Below are 17,748 nucleotides of genomic sequence, written 5' to 3'. Positions count from 1 at the left end.
GAAAACAAATTCAAGATAAAAAAGGAAGCCAAATCATTATGGATTCAACTGCATCAAACATGCCAAGGATGGTTTTTCGGTAGTAATAAAGCCTATTATTGAAACCGTCCATCCTGCTATGGAGAGAAGGCTCAAAAGTCTTCCAGGTATTTGGCTACCAGAAAATACACAAAGTCCAACAATTAGGGCATTGCTTAAGCAAATGTGGTAGCTCCATGCTACCACATTGTGGGGAAAAGTGTTGTGGTGGGGACCTGGGTAGTGGAGGCGGCGGGGGGGGGGGGGGGGCGGGGGCGGGTGCTCTGTCCTTTTGTTAATCTCAACAGCAAAGCACCTAAACTCTCATTCCTGGGGAGTCTTCAGTGGTGACCTTGCCTTAGGACACAATCTTAGTTTAAGAGGTGGTGACTGAGTAGTTGCCTGTGTCACCTTTTTAAATGTCTTATTGCTATGCGAGGTCTGATCTGTGGGCACCAGTTTTTCTTTTTTTATTTTACAAGTATTGGTTTTCCATGAATTTATATATCAAAGAATTTTTTTTCTTCAATATTCATAAAAAGGGAGATTGGAATATCATGGTTTCTGTCTCTCCTGATTACTCAGGAAAAATGACTACAAAATTAATTATGAAGAGACTCTGAATTATTTAGCATTATTTATCTTATCTTCTTTCACAATTGATAAAGCCAGGTTTCTACAACTTAAAAAAAAAAAAAATTCCTCAGAGCTATAATTTTCTCAGCCCAGTCTAGAGTTGTCACAAATGAAGTTAAGTCAAATCATGGATGCCCCTGCCCAACACCAACCGAGGGAGAAGCTGGCAATGGCCCGGTGAGTTCGGGGAGTGGGCGAAGATAGTCCTAACCAAAGGCCCCACTCTGGCCTCATCAAATAATGACTAACTGCTAGCCACTGACTGTGAAAGGAACAAACCAGAAGGGATAGAAATATCAGCCTTCCATGGTGCATCAGCGCAAACTGAAGAACTGCCAACTTGACTAATAATGGATATCCAACTGCCAAGTTTCTAGGAGACGCAACTTAAATATACACATTTGAAAAATTTCACTTCAGTAATTTGGCTAATGAATTAAACTGACCACTTTAGCCTATGAGAACAACAAAGAGATAAAGGAGAATGTCCAAGAAAGCAAGAAAAAGTACACAGTGATGAGGTCACACAGACTCCAGAAAACTTGCTTCAGTCAGGCAGAACAGCTTCAGCAGCCATGCTTCCCGTGGCAAAGCCACGTCCCCAGAAATCCGCTCAGCAGAAATCGGCACGTTGATGCAGGCAAGAAGGACATTAGTGATCTTGAGAACTACAAGCCTGCTGGACTTGCACATGGATTTTGTTTTTGTTTTAAATGTAGGCTCTACACCAAGCATGGAGCCCCATGGGGGACTTGAACTCATGACCCTGAGATCAAGAGTTGGATGTCGAATTCACTGAGGCACCCTGGTGCCCCTCTGCACATGGACTTGAAGCACCCTCATAAAGCCTATTCCCATACAGTGAGGACCTGGTGAAGCTGCTAGGAGAAAGCCAGAGACCTAAAAATGGCACCACAGGGACACTCACAAAAGCACTTCCCTTGTCAAAGCACTTCCATATCCATTAAGTCAATTCCTCTTCTATAAGGAAAGAAAGAATTATTAGATTGCTGCCTCACTGACGTTGCCCATCTATCCATCCACTTACTCCCATTCATTCACCTACCCAAGTAACCCATCCATCCATCTATTCCTCCATCCATCTATCCATCTGTCCACTCATTCTTCATCCATCTATCTACCCAAGGCACCCATCCATTCACTCATTCACCATCCAACCATCTGCCCACACATCTATTCATCTATCCACCTGCCCAAGTCATCCATCCATCCATCCATCCATCCATCCATCCATCCATCCACCTATCCATCCACTCAACAATCCACCCAACCATCTATCCATCCACCCTAGTCATGCATTCATCTACCCATCCATCCAACCATCACATTATGCAGTACGTACTGTGATGCCAGTACTTTCTCCAGCCACTGGGGAGGCTGAAGATGAAAGAATAATTCAAGTGCCCTTCCTTCGGGAGCCCCCCCCCCGCATCCCACAGAGGGGGAGACCAAAAGTGATCATTACAGTGCAGTGGGAACACGCCCTGAGAGAGGTATGCCAGGCTGTTATTGAAAAGCATGGACTGGCCTCCCAGACCACCCAGCTAAAACTCGACATGCACTGAGGTCACACCAGTGCTTCCCTAGACTCTGTTTCTAACATCCTCTAGAACTGGACCAAGAATATAGAGAAAACTGGACAATTTGATCCTGGCCCATAAGACACATTCCTTGTAACAATCATAACTACAGTTTATAAAGCATCTACTATTAACCATCCTGTCTAAGAGCATCCAGCTAAAGCAGTAAAGCCAGAAGCGAAATCCAGAGGCCTGATCTCCCTACCATCACTCTGCTGTCTTGTTCAGTCAGTTTTTGAGGTCCCTTTAGTCCTGATTCTAGTGGGCATGACATCAGTGTGTTATTAAGAAAAAAAAAAAATATAAACCTGATGAAAGCTATTACTCAGGAGTTACACACATAGAATGACCAACTTGTCCCAGTTTGCCTAGGACTGTCCTGGTTTTAGCATGGAAAGGCCCACATTCTGGGAAACTGCCCAGTTCCTGGCAAACCGGGATAGTTGGTCACTCCACGCCCACAAAACATACCACAGTGACTTAAACTCAAGCTCAGAGGGAGAGAGACAAAAGAATGAGATTGGACACGCTGGGCCACTTTGTATGGCAAACGCGAACGACACCATGTCCCCTCTTCTTTGTGGAGCAACCTAGATTTCTGCACATGGTCAGGGGAGGGGGGTGAAGTTCCTGAAACATGCTTTCTACTCTTTGTAGGCTTGTTTTTCTCTGGAGGATGTGAGATCCCTTCAGATCAGCTGTACACCTTCAGAAAGCTTTGCAGACAACACTGTTTTTCTTCGTGACACTTCTGTACCAGACAAATGAGCTGGTTCAGTTGCCTGGGCTGAGTGTATGAGTCAGCAAACAGCTGAGGGTCTCAGGATTAAGACGTAGTCATGCATCTGGTATGTTTTAAAAAATCACCTCTTTGCGTCCACTAGAGAGCAAGTCTTTCCGAGTTCTGATTCCAGTGATAATTGAGTTAATTTTCACGTGCTGTAACTATAACACCATCCCTTTCCCTTTTTAAAGCAGGCTTCATGCCCAATGTGGGGCTCCGAGATCAAGAGTCCCATTCCCCCCAGACTGAGCCAGCCAGGGGCCCCCACCTCATCCTTTCTGAGTCACACCGCTTTCTCTTTAAACAAAAAAATAGTCAAACGATAGTAGACTTAATAGAATTGTGGGGAGAAGATTTACAATGCACAGCAAATAAGTACTTCTCCGCCAAGTGGTTTTTAAATACCTGCTTACATTTAAGAAATAATACAGATCATTCTTACTTACTTCAAATCATTCCATTATAGATTTACATCTACAGTGTACCAGAATAGTTCCAGTTAATGGATGTATTTGAAACAAAATAATTTTATTCCTTTGAAAAATATTATTTTTTTTCCACAAATACTAATTTAGGTTAGCCTTCCTCAAGATGGTCATGTAGGTAAGCAGGATTTCATTTCTCTTTATTCCCATGAACTAATATTTTTTTTAAAACCTCTATGAATTGAAACCTAAGTAAAAAAGGAACAGAAAGGAATTTCAGGCCAATGGAATGGCTGTTATGTAACATGAAGTTACGAATTCTGGCAGCTCAAGGCAGACCACCACCATGGCTGTTTTTAGAGAGTCGGTAAGATGTGCTGATTTAAGAAAAGTGAAACAGATGTGATGACCACTTTCGTAGGCATCCATGTGTGGGTTTGACAAACTAGGACTAGAGGACATAAAACTCCAAATCATTTGAAAGGGAAATGCTTCTACACTCCATGCTGGAGAACGTTAACAAAAGCTTAGCATAGAGACAGAAGGTCTGTTGGCAGATGTCAACTGGTACTTTGTGCCATTAGCCAGTTGGGGCGGGACTGGCAAAGTGAAGAAGCCATCAGCAAGCCTGCTAGGAAACAAAATGAAACAGAGACGAGAGTCTTCCAGTCACTGACGCCAAGTGATGATGATTTCATGAGAAAAGGGAGGTGTGCATGGTGACAAATGTGTAGGCAATCCCCGTTCGAAGGAAAGAAATTGAACGAAGGTTATTAGGTACTGAGCGGGCCTCATGAAATTTTTAGGTAAGCAACTAAGTTTCTTTCTTTTTTCTTTTTTTTTTTTTTTAAAAGATTTTATTTATTTATTTGACAGACAGAGATCACAAGTAGGCAGAATGGCAGGCAGAGAGGAATGGAAGCAGGCTCCCTGCCGAGCAGAGAGCCCCATGCGGGGCTCGATCCCAGGACCCTGAGACCATGACCTGAGCCGAAGGCAGAGGCTTAACCCACTGAGCCACCCAGGTGCCCCAGCAACTAAGTTTCTAATACAACTCCAAGAAGTCAGTGCGACTCAGATATATTCAAGGTGGCAGGATGAATACCCATTCAAGATTTGACATCATGGGGTTATACTTTCAGGCAATGATTTGTTGGGGTGATTTATTACACCTGCAGTAAGAAACAAAATTAGGGCGGCATGGTATAGGAGGGACAAGGAAAGCTTGAGTGGGAGTCAGGAGACCATGATTCTATCCTGACCTCAGCAGCTGTGTGACTCAGGTAACTATTTTTCCATCCTGTGCATCTCGGTCCCTTACCTGCAGAAGATGCACCACTTGTTCTGTCTGTGTTAACTGGCCCGAGGATCAGGCTTGAGAAGGAGTGGGAAAGAGCCCTCAGGCACTCTCTAATTATAAAGCCCTCTCCTAACTTCCCGAAGATCATAATGACGAAGACAATCACAAGGTTTATGGAGCATGGTGGGGTAGCAGGGTCCTGAGATTTGCTCACCTGCCATTAACCAGTATTTTAGAAAGATTACCCAGTATTTTAGAAACTAATAACATAGCATTTCAGAAACTGTCCTAAAATCTGTTTTTTTTTCATTCTGTCATATAAAAATCTGCAGCATGACATGTAAAACAAAAGCTAGCAAAGAACGATCCCTCTTCTGGGTGAGGACAGTTGCCTTTAAGAAAAGGAATCAGCTCCCGAGACATCCAGAGTACCCATCTTCTTAGAGCTGAAGTCATTTGATTAGGAATGAACAACACGTGCCCAAATGTAGGTAAACAGAGTAAGAGTGCGGATTACACGGCAACAAGTCAGGCAGCAAGTTTTGATACTGTATGTTCAGTGCGCAAGATGAAAGACTCCTGGGGGGAAAACACTGTTTACATAATCTTTATAAATATCTCTTCTTTTTATACTTATCATACTTTGGTGTCATTATGAACAGCCGAGTGAAAAGATGAACTCCCACTCACCTCTGAAATGCAAGAAGCGCCTTTCTCTGTAGGACCTCCTGCATCCCTCGCAAAGAAGCTAAGAAAAGGGTTCAATTAGTCAGTGGCATGGAAGATCAGGGAGTTTTTGACAAACACGAAGCTCATCATAAAACCTATACATTCAACTGGAACAAAAGCAACACGTTTGTGGCCCCTACGTGCCTGCAGAGGTGCAGACACCGGGCAATGAAGCCCAGGCCGACTCCAGACATGTGCACTTGATGGGCACCACTGTGGAGCCATGCTTCGGGGAGAGTATGAGTTGGCAGGTGACCTTGATGCCTGAGGCAGGGGGCGCTGTTGTCAGAAGGCCAGCTGGGAACTCCAGAGGGCACAGGCGTGTCTGGGTAAGGACTGCCTCTATGGGGTGGTATGGAAGATTCCAGCACCAACGGTGTTGACTAGAGATGGCCTTCAGAGGTCCTTCTGGCACTGAGAAGCTATGACACTGAGCCAAGGGAACCAGCCTGATGCTATAAAAGGCCCGTTTAAGTCACACTGGACAATGGCCAGGACCTTTAATACCTTGATGTAAACACAAGGGAGAGACCAGGCAAAGCCAACACTGACACTAGAAAATCAGCTGGAAAGTGTGAGGCCATCTTGCCACGAGCCCACATGTTCCCTGTAGAGAGCATGTGAAAGATGGTGCCCTTCGAGTCTGTCAAGGGAAGGTACTTTTTACTGGGGCAAGAGCAAAAGTCCTGGAGGAACTGCTTATGGGTGGAACTGAAGGGGCCCTCTTGAACATCATCACGGGCCAGATCCCTTCCTGCCACCGCACTGGGAACGGAGGACGGCTGTCCCCAAGTGCCAGATGTGGCTATCACCACAGCGAACTCAGAATAACAGGGACGAAGCTAGAGGGAACCTCAGGTGATCCTACTGAGCCATGAATAAGAGATGAGGATCAACTAGGCTGAGCCGCTCTCCCAAAGCTATAGGGCGCGTGAGAGGTGGGTCCAAACTTGGAATCGATAGGGATAAACACAGGGCATTACACTCCTGCTTCACTGAGAGTCTACTACAGTTAAAGCAAGGTGCTGGCAGGTGTCTGCTAGCGCACCATGTATGCATGAAAAATTAGCCAAAATGCCATTATTGAGAATCAACTGATATGTGAAACCTCTTTAAGTTCTTGGATTATTTTAGGGCAGATGAAAGAAGGCTTTGGGGTAATCTGTAAAATTAACTATAGCAAAACCATAAGAAAAGAAAAAGAAAATGAATACTATAAAAATCAGGAGAGCATTTTCTCTTAGGAGTCCTGTGACTGGCAGGGGGCACACGCAAAGTTCCCCAGGGGGCTGGCAGGCTTCCACCTCCTAAGCAGGGTGGAGATTACAAAGATATTTGCTGTCTCCTAATTCATTAATTATACATGGGTTTTTGAAATTTTTTTGTATTCATATTATATTTAACAATGAAATGCTGAAGAAATATTAAGAGTTCAGGAAAGTAATTAATCAATTTATACTTCCTGCAAACACATAATGGAAAACTTCATTAAGGATACAAAGCATAATTAAGATTTTTAAAAAATAGCCAGAGTCCGTAAGGTCTATGTACAACCCAAATGCATGTCACCGCATGGGTGTTCGGTAAGTTGCCACACAGCATGTGTAAACATCTGTGAATTTAAATGTACCCATAGAGAAGGGGCATCCTGAACAATCAAGGGAAGCTGCCTGGAGGAGGCTGACCCTAAACTCTTCCACATTCCAGTACCTGAAATCCAATATCTCCTTGTGTAGGGACAGCCCCACCAAGTGCCGGGGTGGATGCAGGTGCAGGCTGAGTGGGGGGAACCATCTCTCAAAGGCCCCCTCACCTTCACCTCATGGCAGATGCCCTGAACCTGCAAGTTGGGCACTGTGCACCACTAGCACATGCCCCCAGGACCTTTGTCTCTGCTCTCCAACTCTCCAGCCAGTTTGAGCAGAAAGGACAGCAGCCACAGGTTCCCACATGATGGCATGCCTGAGTGATCCAAAACACGTGGCCTCCTGCGACAGTCCTCTCTGGGGACTGTGGGAACCCTGCAGTGCAGACTTAAGCTCCCAGATCCCCGGGGGGGCAGGGGGACGTCTCTCACCATCAGTGGCCTGCAGACTGTACGTGAGCCCCAGAGCTAAGTAGCCTTTGGCCTTGAACTCTGACGTTTTCTCTCCCGCATCTACGACAGTTTTGGCAAACTTCTCAGCCTCTTCCAACTGAAAAACCAGACAAGTTAAAAAACAACAACGACCTGCAGAATTTCTAACATGAGTTCCCATAAGCATCTGCTGCCAAAAACAGATTTCTGATGAGTCACTGTGAAAATCACTCCCAAATATTCCGACTCCACTGCGGCGATTCCGTTTTTTCTTTATTTGAGTCTCTCCAACGGTCCTCAGGGTTCCCACCTGGCCTTTTTTCTTTAACGTTTTCCTTACTGCTTTTTTACCTTCTTTTCCAAAGTCTTGGTGGGGTGGGGGTGGTTCCTATCTTTTTTATCTCTATTTTTTACTAATTGATTTTCTGTTAGGTATTCAGTGAATTTTATATATATTTAAAATAAAGTCCTTGAAAATTTTGTGTCTGGGTCCTTCCTTTTTTTTTTTTTTAACGACAAAAAGAATACATTTAGGCTTGGATTCTCTTTCCTACAAGATGTTAACGTGTTCAGGACTCCCCGTCTATTTATTTTACAATGCACATCACATGGACCTCGTGCCAGCAGATTCCAATGAGAAAATGTGCACCTGTAAACTACACCCACAATAAGACCTTCGGTATAATTCATTAGAAGCCAAAATAATAAGATTCATTCCTTCAAAATATGGCCAACATTAAGGTCCCTGAAGCTGGGTGAGAGTATCTGGGAGTTCATTATATACTCTTTACTTTGGTAGAGTTTGGAAATCTTAATAATAAAAATGTAAAATATAAAAACAGAAAAAATCTGTTAGGCTCATCTTTAAAAAAAAAAAAAAAGTCTGTTTATTTTTGGTCTTAGATCTATGTGACAGTCACGAACAATGCCATAGCTGGAAGGGGCGCGACAAAGTTCATGTCTGGAAACTGGCATTTTCAAAGCTGCAGGGTCTGGCCCGCTCCCCGGCCTGCGGCTGGAGCGCGCCTGCATTGTTCCCTGCCAGTGGCACCAAATGTTCGAATCCTGCACGGACCACACGACACCTTCACAGCTGTGAGAGTCAGGTGAGAACCTGCTCTTTCAAAATGTCTTTTTCCTTCTACATTTCCCCCAGTCCAACTGAGCAGAAGAACACTTTCTCGCAAGGCTTACTTTTGTCTCGCTGGGTGAGGAAAAGTGGAAAAAAAAACAGGCAGCAAGGACCGTAATGGTAAAGACCCTTAGTAAGGCACTACGGTCTTTTGAGCAAATTCTTCTTGTAATTAATCTTTTTTTTTTCCTTCTAATTAATCTTGATGTGAAGTTAAAGAAAAGAAATTAAAACTGGATCGCATGTGGTAATTATGTGTACCAAAACCTCAGCAGTTAGTGGAGGCTTTTCTATTTTCTTCAATGGCGCATTTTTGAGGTACTGGAACTGTTACAAACCAGACTAGCCCCCAGTTCGTATCTGAACAAGACTATCTGAAGAGGAAAGCCTACGTGAAGGAAAAGGAATGAGCATAGTTGGCTTACACAGGAGCTGAAGGAGCGGATGACTGCTTTATAGAAGAACTCAGCCTTGCTAAGAGTGATTCATTCGGTGACATAAACCTTTTCAGCCCCGCACCCCCTGCATCTACAGCAAAACTGAGGTGAGTATGAATTCCAATTCTACTTTATCAATTCAACTTTTGAAGCATTTGAAGCACATTCCCATGGGGATCCCAGGAACATGATTTCCGTCAGTCCTAGGATGGGTTAGGGAGGCCTGAGGGGGTCTGGGGGCCGTGCCTCTGAACAGCCTTGGTTTTTTTAAATTTTTTTTTAAATTTATTTATTTATATGACAGACAGATCACAAGTAGGCAGAGAGGTAGGCAGAAAGAGAGAGGAGGAAGCAGGCTCCCTGCTGAGCAGAGAGCCTGATGTGGGACTCGATCCCAGGACCCTGGGATCATGACCTGAGCCGAAGGCACAGGCTTTAACCCACTGAGCCACCCAGGCGCCCCAGCCTTGTTTTTATGTAGCTGAATGATTGCTATTTTCTCTCAGTGCCTTGAGGTGGGAAAGGCTGCCACCTTTCAGCTCAGTGCCTGTGAGCGCAGGGCCCTAGCCCTACTCACCCAGTGAAGGGAGCCCATGCACAACTTCGCGGCGAGGAGCGGGATGGTGGCGTCGTCAGGCTTCAGACGGATACACTCTTTCAGCACCTTCACGGCCCGTGCAGACTTGGCAAAAGGAGATTATTTCAGTGAAACTCAGAAGTTTTTGATGGAACCAAACACTAAGGCCTTCCCTGAGGGGTTCTGGTTAGGAAACCTGTTAATGAGGTTTTTCAACCTTGAGCCCAAGCTGAGGACGGCGACAACCAGGGTGTGGGGCTCTTGAGGGACTGGGGAGTGAACTGTGGTTAGAACAAGCAGAGGTGCTCCCCTGGAATCACCCTCATTTTCTTCCTTACTTGTGTAGCCATTGTAAAAATAAGAAGAAAAAAAAAAGACAGGGAAGGCTTAAGTTACTATGAAACATAGACTATATAATTTTAGAGCACTCTATACTAAATTTCTGCGTCCACTTGGCCCAAATAATCTCCTACCTCAGACTAAATAAGTCACTAAATGGTCTGAATTAACAAGAAGTACAACGGCTCCTCCCTTTATTGAGTGTATACTATGTGGGGGACCCTGTTCCACGCATGTTACGGGTATTACCTCATTTACCTAGAACGGTTCTGTGAGGGAGGTGCTGGGATGGCTCCACTTTGCCAAGAGGACCTGGAGGCCAGTGACCTGGCCCAGGTCAAGGCCCAAACCCCAGCAGCTGGACTCCAGAGCGTGAGCTTCCAACCAGTATCATATGCTACCTGATGTGATATGTTGCTAATGATCACTAATGGCCTCCTCCTTCGGGAATACATTTATGCTCTCAAATTAAGTGAAAGGGTCTGTGTGAAGAACCAGCCTTGGTTTAAGCTTGTCTTCATATGACAAAGTTACCAGGGCCAGAAAAAGGCAAATATGTCTGATTTTTTTCTTTTCTATGCCATGTCCATGCTGGCTCCCAAATCACTAAATTTGATCGCTCTTTTGTAAATGACCACAGGACAGCTTCCGATAGATGGTTTAGACTTCTCCAAGGCCTCATATCACCCCTTGGAATTCTGGGATGTGAACACTGACAGGGAGGATGGCGCCTCCCAGGGGGTGACTCACTTTTCCCGCAGCCATGAGAGACAGGGCAAACTGGTACCAGAGCTGGAACTCCTCGAAGGCAAACTTCATGGCTCTTTCCAAGCACTGGTGGGAGAGAAGAACAAAGGCAGACATCTGAGAACCGCCAGGGTCACAAGCGGATGAGTATGGGTTTGCGTCTCTGCACATTAAGTCTTACAAAACCTAAGCATTCCCTTGGAAGCTTAAAACAGAATCTTCCAGAACCATCCACAGTTGACTAGAACACAATCCTGGGTCTCACGTGGTTTCTCATCCAGGACAAAGAAGGAGGCAGGGACACAAACAACTCAAATACAAGGCCTAGAGGGACAAGTGCCCCATGCATGGGAAAGTAATCACAGGATTCAGAAACGACATCCTGCAAAAATGCTCCTTAAGCTGGGCCTTGATTAATGAGAAACAAACAAACAAACAAAAAATGCAGCTATGATTTGGAAGGGGGGGTTATGAACAGCCATGTAGAGGTGACAGGGTACGCTCTGACTGGAGGACGGCAGGTGGTCCAGTATGAACCTAGCTTAGGGCACATGGGCAGGAATGGGTGGAATCAGGGTGCACGGGGGGTGTGGGCTGGGCCCACGTCACTGAGTCTGACATGGCAGCTCTGTTTCAAGGATAGCCCATCTCCTTCCTCCATCCCAGCTTTGGTTCTCCTTCTTCTATGTTCCTCAAGCTTTTAACTGGACATTAATGTCACTGTCCTCACTCTTCCTGCCCCAGTCCAGTCATATCCCACTATGAGGAACGGTCAAGGGCAGAAATCCTGACTTCTCTGTCCCCTCTGTGCTGGGTGGGGCGGGGGTGGTAATCTACAAACACACTCCCTCTCTGTCAGTGAGGAGCTTCTGGCTTCCGCACAGAGTGGTAATGATCACATCAGAGCTTAGGAAGTTCAATTGCGGGGTCAGGGGAAGGCTGTGCTATCAGAATGGAGACAGAGCAGGAATAAGGTGCATAGAATGGTCCAGGGACCCAAGAACCAAGAAATGTATCTGAGTTAGAAGCAGCAAAGACAGGCCACCCAAGCAAGGGGTGGCTGGTTAGGTGTAGGGACTGAAGGAGGCCTCCAAAGTCTCTGGGACCAAACTCCTGGCAGAAAAGACCCTTGTGTATGCACGTGTGCGTATGTGTGTGTTTATGAGAAAGAGAAATTTTTTAAAAAAGATTTTATTTCTTTATTTGAGAGAGAGAGAGAATGAGACGAGAGGTCAGCGGTTGAAGTAGACTACCTGCTGAGCAGGGAGCTTGATGTGGGGCTCGATCCAGGGACTCCAAGATCATGACCTGAGCTGAAGGCAGTCGCTTAACCAACTGAGCCGCCCAGGCGCCCAAGAGAGAAAATTTTTAGAATAAAAGGAGAATGCGGAAGAAAGGATTTTTTTTTATTAATGAGCTTGGTAACAAACATGGTGGGCTTGAGATGTCACATGGATGACTTACTAGAGATAATTAGAAACAATCTGGGGACTTCAGAGAAGATCTAACAAAAGACATACCTTTAGCTGAGAGAAAGACAAAAATAAATGGAAACAAATCAGTACTACTCAAAGAGTTCTATGTATTCAACACAATCAATCCCTATCAAAATCCCAATGGCATATATATATATATATATTTTTTTTTTTTTTTTTTTTTTTTTTTACAGAAATAGAAAAACCTGTCCTAAAGTTCACGGAATCTCAAGGAACTCCAAATCGCCAAAATAATCTTCAAAAACAACAGAGCTGGAGGACTCACACTTCCTCATTCCAGAGCTTACTACAAAGCTACAACAATCAAAACAGCATGGTACTGGCATAAAGACAGACCCCAAAGAATGCAAAGCAGGGGCTCAAACAGGGATCTGTGTATCGGTATTCGTAGCTGCATTATTCACAGCAGCTAACACATGGAAGGGACCTAAGTGTCCATCAAAGGATAAACAGATACACAAATTGTGATGTTAACACACAATAGAATATTATCTAGCCTTAAATCGACTTATTTTTTTAAAGACTGATTCATTTATTTTAGAGAGAGAAAGAGAACACACGCGAGTGGGGCAAGGGGAGACAAGCACATTCCCCACTGAGTGGTGGGCATGACGCAAGGCTCGATCCCAGGACCCCAAGATCATGACCTGAGCCAAAACCAAGAGCTGGACATTTGACCAGCTGAGCCACCCAGGCGCCCCTATCTAGCCTTACATTGAAAAGGAAGGAAATTTGGACATAGGCTACAACACGGACAGACCTTGAGTAGGTGATGCTCAGTGAAGTAAGTCAGTCACAGAAAGTCAGATGTCATGTGATTCCACTTGTATGAGGTACTTAGAGCAGTCAAAATCAAGAGACAGACAGCAGGATTTGGTGGGGGGCGGGGCGGGGGGAGTAAGCGTTTCATGGGGACAGAGTTCCAGCTTTACAAGATGGAAAGCGTTCTGGGGATGGACAGCGCTGAGGATTGCACCACACTGAGGGGGTCTTCAAGGTCACCGAACTGCACACTTGAAAACGGTGAAGGTGGTGAGATATGTATTTTACCACAAGAAAAATAACTGGGGAAAAAGTACATTCGAGAAAATAGCTGACACCCTCGGAAGACGCTGGAGGACGTGAGAGGAGTGCTCACAGGGACGGCAGCTGTGGCGGGACCTCAGGAAGCATCTCAACTTCGGGGCCTGGAAAGGAGATGCAGGTGGGGTTTCAGGGCGGAGAAGACGAGAGGGTCAGGGCGCTGGAGGCCCAGAGGCCCCGGACCAGGCAGTGGGTGGCCCAGCTCTGGGAGCGCAGTTCTGGGGTGTGCTGGAGGGCGCCCCCTGAGGAGCAGAGGAAAGAAGGGTGAGTGGTGAAGCACACGCCTGTGGAAGGAAGATCAGAGACTCACCATGGAGGCAACCTGAGATGAAGGAGCAGAAAAGGCCCCCAGTGGAAGGCCTTCTCTTCAGAAGGCTCTAGAAGATGAAGAGGAGAGTCCTGTCCTAGATGTCCAACGCAGCCACTGTCTTCCCGGCAAAGATGGGATGAAGTGGGTGTAGGAGCAGAGAAACGGAATAGAGCTGGGGGTTTTCAGAAAAGCTTTAAACAGCAACTCCCTCAGGGGACAGAATGCAGACATCAGGGTCACCCTTGGGACTGGGGTGTCGGGCTCTGGCGTCTGCAGCACGGGGCTGCCAGTTCTCATGATGCTCTGTGGCCAGCCCCAGGCAAGGAGTGAAAATGGAAGTTTCAGGATTAATGGACAGACACACAGGTAGGGGCAGGGGGCTGGGGGACATAGGAGCCACAGAGAGGGTGACAGACTATAGAAAATGATGAAGGTAGATTGAGGAGGTAGGAGAGGATCTGGGCTGGTATTTACCTAGAAGGTTCCAGCAAATTGTATGCTAGCTGGTTTACTGGGGAAACCTGCCCTAACAGATATATATTAAAAAGTGAAGTAGTGAGCATTTAACACGTACCACCTATATGCCTAGTGATGGTACAGTACAGGCATCTGTAGATCCCATGCAAGACGAACACTTAGAGCCTCATTTTGAGCTGGCAATGTGCTTAGCCCAAATCTGTGGATATGTAACTTCACTGTGGGTGATGTGATGTCAGCAGAAGCCGCTGGGCGAGGCTTCAGCAGGGGTGTCTAAGAGGAGGACGTTCTCAGCTGGCACACACCTGCCCTCAGACCTGGCCCTCCCACCCGGGACGCACATTTGGTGCTGGAGGTGGGGACGCCAGTAATGGGAGCAGCCCACTCTGTAGAATGGCTGAGCAGAAGGAGGGAAAGCATTAGGTCCTTGAGGCCGTGATGTGCTGTGGCTGTGACTGCAGCCTCTCGCCAGACTTGCTGTCATGGGGGAGAAATTCATTCCTACTTGGTTAAGTCACTGAGAGTTGATTTTGTTAATTACATCTGGCTACACCTCTCACTAACACAGGCACCAAAGAGCAGAGCTGGGGTCTGAACTTGGCCCAAGAGCCCTCTTAAGAGCTCTACTATACTGATAAGAACAGGAAGCCCTTAAGAAGCCCTCACTGTGCCTTTAAGAAGCACCTTGGGAGTGAAAATCAAAGCTTCTTGTTGAAAAGATCAAGTAGGCAAGATGGGCAGAGGGGAGACCTGATCTAGGCGTGGGGTGGGATGGGCTGGCAAGACGTGGGGGAGTACAGGTGCCACAGAGAGAGCCTCAAGTGATGAAAAGCCAACAGTACTTGGAAACTGAGTGGGGAGATGAGGGGTGGTTGGGGAGGAGGAACCAGGAATCCGGATCACGCTGCTGGAATCAGGCAAAGGAGCCAGTGCGTGGAGAAGGATGCAGAGGACATCGAAAATGAGGTTTGTCCTAACAGCTCTACATAGCCAGCTCACTGCAATAGAACCACTAAGTACTTAAATATATACACAGAAACATTTAAATGTTTAAATGCTTTTCTTCTTCCTATTGCTAGAAGGAATGACAAATATCAACTGTTTTCCCAATAAACAGAAGGAGCTCAGTTGCTGAAACAAGCCTGTCCTGAATCAGAAAGCTAGATGTTACAAATGAGTGTGCATCCTTATTTTCTTTTGTGCCAAAGGCTAACATACTCATTACACAGTCACTGAAAAACACTGGAAGCCTAATTGGTATAGAGCTCTGTTCCACGTTCTATCAGCCACAGTACCAGGAAAACAGCAGCTCTCCTGAAGAGCAGATCCAGAGAATCTTGGGGATATGAGAGAACTTAAGAAACATCCAACTGAGGTCCCCAAAGGAAAGGACATTTATCATTTTGGCTTCCTCTCACCTCAAAACTCTTCTGAAGTTTTTGTACTGGGAGTGGGGAGTGGTAGGGGGTATGCCCTAGATAGAAGGAAAGCAGCCTCTCCACCTGCCAGTAATGAAGCCTTGAAGGAAGGAAGCAAGAGGGTGTCACGTGACCCAAGCACAGCCAATCAGACGCTCCTGCCAGAGCTCAGCACGGGGTGGGGGGGTGGGGGGTGGACTGGGATGTCATTCCCAGTGGCAGGGCCTGGGGGCCCAAAGAGCACCAGGGTGGGTGGAGGCCCTTGAGCCAGGCATGTCCTCCCAAACTAGGCCAGGGACCTTGCCTTCTTAATTTCTGCCCACGCCCATTCTTCAGCCTTCTGTGGATCCTGTGAGCAGTATACATGGATGAATGCCTTTTCTGCTTGAGTGAGCGAGTCAGTTCTGCTACCTACAGCCAAGGCCCTGAAGGTCCCCCAAGCCTATACTTCAGGCTCTTATAATCAGCTCCTGCCTCCTAGCCCCCAAGTAGTCGTACTGTTTTGTCATAGCCATTTGAATGGACTAAGACAACATGCCTTTGGATCACACTATGAAGCCAGAGACAGGAACTATCTTTCTTTTTTTTTCTTTCTTATTTTCATTTGAGAGAGAATGAGACTGAGCAGATGGAAGGGTCAGAGGGCAGCGGAGAAGCAGACTCCCCGCTGATCAAAGAGCCCCACACAGGGCTTAATCCCAGAATCAAGGGGTCCATCCCTGGGATCATGACCTGAGCTGAAGGCAAACGCTCAACTGACTGAGCCACCCAGGCGGCCCACCAGGAGTCATTTTAATTGCTTTACAACAACAGCCCCATTGCTCATCCTAACAACTCTACCAGGAAAAGTAGGCACTGTTATGGTCCTCCATTTATAGATGGGGAAACTGAGCACAGACTACAGTCTAGGGTCCCCTGCATGACTATGTGGGGTCTCAGTGTATTGGTGGAAGGGCAGGACCTGAATCCGGGCAGTGTGGTTCCAGAGTTGGAGCTCTGAACCACAGCACTCTGCTGCCTCTGCGACTTTAATTATAGACATGCCACTCTCGCTGAACTTATCAGGCCCACTTGTGCTGTGTAAAGCAAAGTATAGCTAACTAAAAGGCCCCTAAAAATGCCACATGTTCCTTGAACTGTTTTGAAGATTCAGTAATATTTTTTACTGCTAAAGGGGCATGGCCTCTTTGGGATCCTTCAGGCTACAAAGCACTGAGGCCTTTCCAGGTTGCAGAATTTTCGAGAAACCTCACAGACCCCATGAAACCCACCAGCACCACATATGATATCAAAAGCACTAAGGTTTTATCAGTCAGGCACTTCCCCTCTACTGTCTTGTCTTTCACCGTTTGGACCTCTTCCCCATAACTAAAACAACTCACAGCCCACAGAAAGTCACCGGTGTGTCATCAACAGAGTCCAGAAATACAAGGCAGCGACTACAGATTAGCCCTTCACCCCCAATTCTGAGGTGTCTGAGCTCCAGCATCACAGCTGACGGCCCTGTCCTCCCAGGGCTCTTGGCATCTTATATATAGTGATGACTCGCTGGCTCTGAGAAAGTGCCCAGAGAGCTCCAGGTGGTTCTGGAAGCCCAATGCCAAGCATACCACGTGGATATAATAGCACATCCTCCCCTGTGTTCCCGTAAACATCACGAGTACACAGTCCCTCAGTAGCTCAGGCCAACATACCTCAGAAACAAAAGGAAGCCCTCTCCCCGTGAACACATCTGAGAATAAAAGGCACTTGGGTTGACCCTGGAGGCATTTGCTACCCACAGCTTCGCCTCCTGAGATGGTATGTTTGCTCACCCAGTTCTGACTACCCCTTTTAAACACCCCAATCATCTCTGTACACAACAAATGAAAAATTTCCGGTTTCAATATAGTAGCGGAGATTGCAATTAGAATATATGCTTTAAAATGAAATAAAATAAAACAGAAACATTCACATTGTTCACATAATGGCTCCAGTCTGAAAGAAGGACTAAGGAAGCGGACTTTTGAGAACACGTGGGTGTAAGGTGGACTGGGGGCAGGTAAGGGGCTGCTTCCGTCCCCCAGCCCTGCGTGGCTAGTGGCTGGGAAGGGGACAGCAGTGGCATGGGGCCAGGCGAGAGCAGTCACGTGGTGAAGATGCTGGCCCTGGGCCCACGGCCC

The 17,748-nt window shown here is 46.4% G+C and overlaps 1 protein-coding gene across 5 annotated transcripts in view; it reads right to left on the bottom strand.

Annotated features, from left to right (window-relative positions):
• Positions 1–17,748, bottom strand: part of TTC7B (tetratricopeptide repeat domain 7B) — a 246,124-nt gene that overhangs the window by 90,685 nt on the left and 137,691 nt on the right. For all 5 annotated transcript variants that reach the window (XM_059373525.1, XM_059373527.1, XM_059373526.1 and 2 more), the window contains 4 exons: positions 10,806–10,889; positions 9,717–9,821; positions 7,571–7,688; positions 5,455–5,512 (listed from right to left, as the gene is read on the bottom strand). In XM_059373525.1, the coding sequence (XP_059229508.1) occupies positions 5,455–5,512; positions 7,571–7,688; positions 9,717–9,821; positions 10,806–10,889 (365 nt within the window). The remainder of the gene's footprint in view (positions 1–5,454; positions 5,513–7,570; positions 7,689–9,716; positions 9,822–10,805; positions 10,890–17,748) is intronic.

The sequence above is a fragment of the Mustela nigripes genome, chromosome 13 (assembly GCF_022355385.1).
Source record: "Mustela nigripes isolate SB6536 chromosome 13, MUSNIG.SB6536, whole genome shotgun sequence".
Classification (NCBI taxonomy): domain Eukaryota; kingdom Metazoa; phylum Chordata; class Mammalia; order Carnivora; family Mustelidae; genus Mustela; species Mustela nigripes.
Note: the sequence above shows the minus strand (reverse complement) of the source record. Positions and strands in the feature narration are given on the sequence as shown.